Source organism: Pieris rapae, chromosome 21 (assembly GCF_905147795.1).
Source record: "Pieris rapae chromosome 21, ilPieRapa1.1, whole genome shotgun sequence".
Taxonomy (NCBI): Eukaryota; Metazoa; Arthropoda; class Insecta; order Lepidoptera; family Pieridae; genus Pieris; species Pieris rapae.
The window spans coordinates 7,199,503-7,208,730 of NC_059529.1; the positions used below are offsets into that span (position 1 = coordinate 7,199,503).

The window sequence follows — 9,228 nt, forward strand, 5'->3', positions numbered from 1 at the left end:
AATATGGAATATTTGATGCAAATTCTGAGAAATAATTGTTGATTAAAACGTTTCTTGACATATTCTTACCAAATCAGACAATATAAAAGTATGTATTGAATAATAACAAACAAAAGTTCGTGCCTAAGATAGTACCCATAATCATAAAGTTTATTCCATACTCTTCGTCTACTGTGTAAAAAATAAAACAAATGAGTACTTTAAAACAGTGCACTTAAATTGATTTAATTTTTATGATTAGGTAGGGGGTTTCTTTGTAAAAATGTAACAGAATGTCTAGTCTCAAAACCTGTTTCTCTATGAAGGGAGAAACTTTTGTTAAAAAAAATAAAAGTAAATTTTCAAAATATATCCCCTTTTCAACAATAATACCACCGGCTAATATTGAAGTTTGAACCTTATTTGTATAAACATAAAATAGCTTATTAAACGGAAGTAGAAGCAAACTTAATGAATAAAATAGATTCTAGCTCCAACCAACCAACATTTAAGATTCATATTCGATTGCTTCTGTCGCAAATTTCAAATCTTTTCTCAAATTCCCTCGGATCACTACGTGACGTCATTGAACGAACGACCCGTTCAATCGCGAACGACACCCACATATTTGAGTTTTTGGGTCTATGTTGAGAGCACGCTCTGCGTTATTTGCGAGTTATTATTTTGAAGCTATATAACCAAACTTGTAAGTATCACTTGACACTTTGTTATAAATCAGCATGATAAATATTAAATCTTTGCTACTGTAATAACCCTCTTCTCAGTCAAATAATCCTGCATGACTAATATTGAATTGATAATAAAGATAAATTGGCATTCATTGATGCGTTCCGTTCATCCAAGGCCGTCATGTTTCTAACTTTACGTATTTAAACTGTGTATTATTTTTAATATGTTTCTAAAATAACTAAATACAAAAGGTGTTTCTAATTTTACTGAAAAATAAAATAATTTTCACATTTATTTTAAAATGTATTTCATGAATTAAAGAAGTAGAACAGAGTTTACACTATAATAAGAATTTGAATAAGATCGTTTGCATCTAGTAATATGCTGTATATGTACGTGTATATTTATACATATATAGATATATGTCGCAGTTAACTAGCTTAATCAACATTTCAATTAACAGCCAAGTCCTTTATCTCAACAGCGCCGTTTAACTAGCAACCTGAAAGATATATTGTTATACAAAATGTATAGTTTTTTTTCTAATTGTCATTAAATGGCAATTGAGTACAAATTTACTTAAAAAAATATATGACGAATAGAAACACGCTAATACTTTTATAAGATGTTTTTTATTTAATACACATAGAATTACCTACTTACTAAATAAAGTTATATTTCTGTAAGCTACATTTTTTGGCAGTCTTGAGTACTATGGTTTTCCCAATGATTTCGAGACAATTATACAACCAAACCGATTCATTACCTTGGACCGATTTTTAAGGGCTCTGTAAATATTCTGTAGAGCCGCCGTTTTTTTATACGCGTATACTTAAAATTTATTTTAAATAATTGTAAAATTGCTTCAAAGATTCATAACAATAACATTTTCAGATTATCATGCCTAATGTCAAGCTCTACTACTTCCCGCTGAAGGCTCTCGGTGAGAGTGTTCGTCTTCTCCTCTCCTATGGTGGCCAGGACTTTGAAGACATCAGAGTCTCCGAGGAGGACTGGCCTGCGTTTAAGCCATGTATGTATATTTCATAAACATATATAAAATAGTTCACAGAAATAAATCAGAAAAAAATCTGCAACAAAAATACAGTTTAATATACATATGGGTTCGCCACTGTGCATACCCACTAAAACCCCACGGAGCCACCAACAATCGCCCGAGGCAAGCCACGGTAAAAGCTTAGCCTTGTCCGCATATTGCTTTACGACCGGGGCAAGCGATATTCGTCTCAGTTTACATGATTTTTTGTGAACTCTTTAGCAATGGTTTTTAGTTCATTTACCTATAACCATAATGAATAAGACACATAAGGTTTAGTTACAATAAGTACAATATATTAATAAAAATTGATAAAAATTCGGTAATTTGAAATCCAATACGTTTTTTTTATACATACGCGATTATTATAAGCAATTCTTTTATTTCAATCTTTGGACAGAGGCGTCATCCATTTTCGCTCAACACGCGCGGTAGTTGGTATTTAGTAATGCCAAGGTCTTCATTCCAGGAGGCTTCGGGTCCATTGGGTCTGGTCCATCTATATTTTAAGTCAATAATCTTAAAACTATATCGGGCGTCATACTTAGTGCTAAGTCTCGACTCGGGAACTTAGATATAATTTATAGTAGAACATATTATCGCTATGATAACACCCAATTTACTCCAAACAAGAGTTCATTGATTTTCATCAAAGACTTATTAGATGATGTTTCAAGTCAAGTCAGTAGTCAGATAACATAACAACATAGAACATCCTACACCTTTATGTTTATCCAGTAAAACATATCGTTTATCAAATATATTACATAGATGAATATGTTACATAGATAAAAGTGGATGCCCATGTGCTATGGGTCCTTCTAAAAATAAAAGCCATCGATTTAGTACTCGTGTTATCCGCATAGGTAGTGTTATCTATGGTTTACAATCGGAACTGATAAGTGATAACCTATATTGCTGCGGCCACCTGTTAAACACTCGTTTTGATAAAGGTTAATTAATATCGGAATTATTAAAAAAGATTTTGTAACTTCAACATTGTGTGGAGGTCAGCCGATTTCTTCCTTGTGTTAAACGTAAGATTTAGTGCGCAGCGCTTTGCGCTACTCGTTCCGCCATTTTGGAAACGTCACGGTTGACACTTGACATACGATTATTTTTTTTTCTTCAGTTTATCCCTAATGGGAAAGGCAAAGGACTTTAGTCCATACAGCCAATTGACATACGATTAATATTTTGATAAGGCGTTCTTTTTAATTTATTTCCTTATTCACAAGGTTATAATTCGAAGTGGATATTTAGCGCTTAGTTAAGTTACCGTGTTCCAATCCAATATGTTTTCCACATACGAGAGTCATACTTCAAATATTACCCTAAGTTTCAAAACCAACGGAAAAATCAATGAAACATCAAGGTAATAGATTAAATGCCAGCCACATCATAATCAGGCGATAACAATCAAGTATCTTTCTAGATTGTGTGTTGCGTGTGCACTGAATAAAATAATTATTTGGTGTATCCAAAAGCATATTTAATATATAAAAATGTTAATAATTACGACATCTGTTATAAATATGGGTCTATAATCCGCGCTTTTAGCTAACAATTTAGAAGCCGCCTTCCTCGGTGAAGAATAATTGTTACTATCCGGATCCGATAAATTGTGTCGGAGCTCCCTACGGGTCTTTGTTTGGGGGATGGGCTAGGCCGTTCGAAGATGACGCGGCTTTTTCAAAGGCCAGCCTCTTGCCGTTCTATCTCAATCGCACGCAACCAATTGAACATGGCAGCGGATAATATTGATATTGCAAAAAATAGTTGATAATGGCAATATTATTTATAAATAATTTATAACACAATATAGGGTTTGTTGAATAATTCTAAGTAGTTAAATCTTAATTAAGTCGAATTAAATATTCCCATATATAATTATGGAAGAATTTAGTGTAAAAAACTTATTAGATGTAAAAAAAAAAATTTTTACAGCGACACCTTTTGGTCAGATGCCGGTACTAGAGATCGATGGTAAGCCTTACGCACAGAGCTTTGCCATCTCCCGGTACCTGGGCCGCAAGTACGGCCTCTCCGGAGCCAATGCTGAAGAGGATCTGGAGATCGACCAGAATGTCGACTTCGTTAATGATATCCGTGCGAGTAAGTGATGTTAATTGTCATATTCGACATTGATCGATCATAACCCAAGTACATGGCTGACTGGAATAGGCTTTCGAAAATTTCTTATACTCAAACCCAATTCTAACAAGGCACTAAATTTTCCTTCAGTGTTCCTGCGAATTTGATAAATAATTATTTTATTTATTATAACCTTAAATTATTTCCTGATCCACTAATATGTGGTTAATCTTTGTGTTAGTAAATATGTTTAACAGTTCGTATGTATCAGGAATCCTTTCCGGTGAAGGCCTCATCCAAGGTTTGCCATCTTTCTCTATCCCGAGCTTTTGAATCCATTGGAGACCCGCGATTTTTTTGATATCATCATCACATCGAGTGTAAGGTCTGCCTCTGTACCGTTTGCCTGGTAGTCCCCCATGTAGTTACTGTGTTGCTACATGACCCGCCTACTTCTACTCTCGTTTTTTATACACCAATCTTGTCCAGGTCTCAGTCTTTCCAGCCATTTCCACGATTTCTTCGGCCCACCTTTTAAATTGCCTACCTCTTCTTTTATGGCCTCTGGGTCTGGGCAAGTGTTACAATTTTGTTCCATTTATCTGCTCCTCTTATGACCCTGCTATAGTACTAAGATCTAAATAACAGCAATTTCATAGTACATAGAGTTTACTATTATTGACAATATTGTCAATATCAATATTGATATGAGTGAATAATTATGTATCTGACTCGATCTACTCGAGAAAGCAAATTTTAATTTCTTGCAAACCTTTTATATATTATTGTTAGGATAACAATAAAAACTTAATAAATTACAGAGGCCGCTGCCGTCGAATACGAAACCGACGCGGAATTGAAGGCTAAAAAGCACGCGGATTTCACTAAGAACGTCTACCCGGCGTTGCTTGAGAAACTCGACGAGATCATCAAGAAGAACAATGGACACATTGCTGCTGGCAAGGTATTTATTTACCTTCTATCGTTACAGATTAAGTCGAGAGTCGAACGTTAGAATATATTAATAAGTAATTATTAAAAACACACCCACATATGAATATTATTATTATGTAGTTTTAGTTAGAGTTAGTAACGAGCCGGGTTTTAGTTGTTATGGTATCGATTAGTGAACAAACTATAACTCCTAAAATCGGGTATAGACAGTCGAACAATAATAATAATAATAATAATCATTTTATTTATTTTTCTCCCTTAAACATTAACAATAATAATTCATAATATAGTGACAGTATTGGGAGACTGGTTTCTAAACTAGGTAAGAACCTGTAATATGGATAACCAGGCTTCCATTCCATAGCAAGTCATATACATAACAAAAAGGAAGTTTGTAAGGGATTGTGTATGTGAGTGTGTGTGTATTTGTGTGTGATAGTGGCGAAGGGTACGCATGCTTGTGTTAGTGAGTGTTAAAGGGTGTTTGACATGACAAGAACATATTATGTGAAAATTATTATTTTATTACTTCTAGTAGAATTTCAGTTTGATCATAGCTCAAAGTACTTAAAAATTTATGAATTGTTTGCTGAATGAATTAAAAATGAATAAAATAATACAAATTAGAATAAATGACAATATATTAATGAATCATTTTTAACAAACAAACATAAATATATTATTAAAAGGAGTCCCTTTAGGCAAGCTTCCTGGCAGCGTTCCCCCTTTGAATAGCTAGACTAATTCTTTGTGCGAGGTAGCTGCCAGCTCTTCGTTCTCCTGTGATGTCGACTAACCTTTTTGATATTTCCCTAAAAAGCTTTATAGAGATCCCATTTGGAGAGTTTAAATTAATTATTACTAACTGTTAACTATTTTAATATAGACAAAATATTTTTTTTTAACTCACACAAAATATATATGTTTTTATTCCTAAAATAGTTGCTATCGGAGCGATTAAAAAAAAGTAAAAGATAAAGATGAGTAATGGACCTTCAATGACAACTAAAGCTATACTATCATATAGCTTTAGTTGTCATTGATTGTTCTTTTTCTTATACAACATAAAAATGTTGTATAAGAAAAAGAACGTTATACCTAAAATATCATTTAAATAAGCACAATAAAAAACAAAATAAGTCTGCATATAATAAATACTCATCTATCTTAAAAAAATGTATACATAAATCCCATCAACTTAACAATGCAGAATACATAAATTCCGCAAAAAACAAAACTAGAGCAGCCTGGAATGTAATTAAAACTAATACACGAGACATGACATTTAATTCAGGAATAGAAGCAATTAATATCGATAACAAAACATATGAATCACCGCATGAAATATGCAACTTTTTTAATGACTATTTTACCTCACTGCCTACTAAAAATAAAACAAACAATTTGCCAGAAGCTAAAATCCCTCTAAACCATAAAAGTATTTTTCTTTCCCCCATAAATAACACGGATATACTAAAAATTATTACATCGTTGAAAAATACAAAATCTACAGGATACGATAATTTAGATACCAAAACAATTAAATCATGCGCATTATACCTACTTGATCCACTGACATACATAATTAATCTATCGATAGTAGAAGGGATCTTTCCTGAAAAACTAAAAATATCAATTATCAAACCATTACATAAAAAAGGAGCAAAAACACAAATGACTAATTATAGACCAATAACTTTAATTCCCATATTATCTAAAATTTTCGAAAAAGTCATGTATAATAAAATAGAGAATTTCTTTTTATCATACGATATTCTAAAAAAAGAACAATTTGGCTTCAGGAAAAATCGTTCCACTACCCTTGCGTGCTTTACCCTAGTTAAACAAATTACTGAATGCTTAAATCATAAAATGCTTGTAGGTTGCATCTTTTTAGACATGACAAAGGCTTTTGACTTTGTATGCCATGAAAGACTTTTAAAAAAATTAGAATGCTACGGAATAAGAGGTAATGCCTATAACTGGGTGAAAAGTTACCTTGAAAATAGAATGCAATATGTGGAAATAACAAAGATTTGTAAACTAAAACAAAAAACCTATAGATCCAACTATAAGAAAAATGAGTACGGAACACCTCAGGGCAGTATTTTGGCCCCACTACTTTTTCTAACATACATAAATGACCTCCCAGATGCTATACACCAGAACTGTATACTATTTGCTGATGACACTACACTTATAATAAAAGGCAAAAACGACCAAGATTTAAAAAACAACTTAATTAAATCTCTAGACGACGCCATCAACTGGATGAATTCAAATAACCTACAAATAAACATGACCAAAACTAACATAATTCATTTTCAGACATATAACTCTAAAACACTAATAGACGTACAATATAAACACAATAAACTGGACATAATGAACGAGTTTGTATTTTTAGGTATAACGATAGATAAATTTTGTAATTGGAAATCACATATTGAAAAATTACAGAACAAAATAGACCGTTTTGTTTTTGTGTTAAAACGACTAAGGGAAACTGTTAACCATGATGCGGTATTAGCTGCTTATCATGCATATATTGCATCTATAATTAGATATGGAATTATAATTTGGGGAAATTCAGTCGAAGTGAATAGGGTATTTAAGGCCCAAAAAAAATGTATTAGAGCAATTTGTGGAGCAAATTGCATCGATAGTTGCGTGCCTCTATTTAAGAGACTCAAAGTGTTATCTCTTCCATGTATTTATATATTAGAAATGTCCCTGTTCGTACACAGAAATATACATATTTTTAAATCGAATGTAGTAAGTAGTAGACATGGGGAGAAATTGGCTGTGCCAAAAATAAATTTAGAATTATTTCGGAAAAACGCCTTCTGTATGGCAATTAAAATTTACAATAGATTACCGAAAGAACTTAAAGATCTTCCGACAAGAATCTTTAAAAAGCGACTTAGTGCATTACTTTTAGAAAAAACGTACTACTCAATAAACGATTATTTGTGTGAGACATGGTAATTTATATAAATTTAATTATGTATGATAATTGACTTAATTGATATGAATCTGACTAATAATGTAAAATCTAAACTAAGATAAATTTGCGCGCCACTGTGTGTGGCAGAATATGCGAACGACTGACAATTGTACCACCTTGACATTTTATACCATATTCGTGCAATAAATAAATTATTATTATTATTATTATTATTATTATATGTACAAAATGATTAGCGTGTAGATTATATGACATTCTTTCCATACGGATTAAGATATTCTTAAGAGTGTTTTTATAATGCTGTTTTAAATTAGTTTAAGGGCCTGTTTCACAATGTATGGATAAAGTACCAAATAGCTATGCAAAACATAAATTATTCGAAAGATAAAGTTCCGAATAAAATACTTCGCGTTTCATGACGAATAGCGCTACCTGACAGTCGTGAAACGCAAAAATACTGTTTATCCTACCAATAAGTAATTTTTGTTGGAACTTATCCGGACATTGTGAAACAGACCCTTAAAGTTTTTAAGTTAGAATATAGGACTAAAGGTCTATTTCACAATGTCCGGATAAGTTCCAAATAAGCTGTTTATTACTTATTGGTAGGATATTTTTGCGTTTCATGACTGTCAGATAGCGCTATTCGTCATGAAACGCGAAGTGTCTTATTCGGAACTTTTATCTTCCAAATAATTTATGTGTTGCATAGCTATTTGGTACTTTATCCATACATTGTGAAACAGACCCTAATAATAATATCGCATCGCAATACAGGATAATAAATACCGCGCACATTTTTGTTAAATAAATTTGATGAATGAACAAAAATGAACGAATTAAAAAACATATCTTATTGTTTTCTGTTGATGTTTGCTATTTAATATAAACTGTGCTTAATTTCTTTATTATTTTCAGCTCACCTGGGCAGACTTTGTGTTCGCTGGAATGTTTGACTACTTAAAAGTAATGTTCCGAACTCCAGAACTCGAAAAGAAATACCCAAGCTTCCAACAAGTGGTTGACGCGGTGTACTCTCTGCCCAAACTCCAGGCCTACCTCAAACAAGCACCTGAAACAAAATTTTAAAATAGACAGTATTTCTTTGTTTATAACTTATAATTTATGAATGTATTCGATCTGATTTGTTTTTGATCTGAGATTTAAATTAGAACTCATAAAAATAAACCGAGGTATTACTGGCCACTAAATCAATATACAAAGAATAGGGCAGTACCTATCTGCCGTATGCGCAGAAGTTTTGTGTCGGATATTTTTCCCAAATCATAAAATAACTGCATTTAATAATTTGTATTATTACGTCATAGGACAATATGCTTTAATATTTTAAGTGTATGTGTAATGTATAAATAAAAAATAACAACATTGTCTTTTTTTTATTTTAAACCAGCTGCGAATTTGAAATTAATACTTACTTCCCAAATTTTTTTTATTGTTACAAATATGTAGCATCTTTTGTAACTGT

The 9,228-nt window shown here is 32.2% G+C and overlaps 1 protein-coding gene across 1 annotated transcript; it reads left to right on the forward strand.

The window, feature by feature from the left end:
* The first annotated feature begins 575 nt into the window (after nt 1-575).
* LOC110993940 (glutathione S-transferase 2-like) lies at nt 576-8,960 on the forward strand. The gene is made up of 5 exons (XM_022260370.2): nt 576-685; nt 1,564-1,702; nt 3,674-3,841; nt 4,642-4,784; nt 8,661-8,960. The coding sequence occupies exons 2-5, from the start codon at nt 1,570-1,572 to the stop codon at nt 8,829-8,831; spliced, it is 615 nt and encodes a 204-aa protein (XP_022116062.1). The 5' UTR covers nt 576-685; nt 1,564-1,569; the 3' UTR covers nt 8,832-8,960.
* The last annotated feature ends 268 nt before the right edge of the window (nt 8,961-9,228 follow it).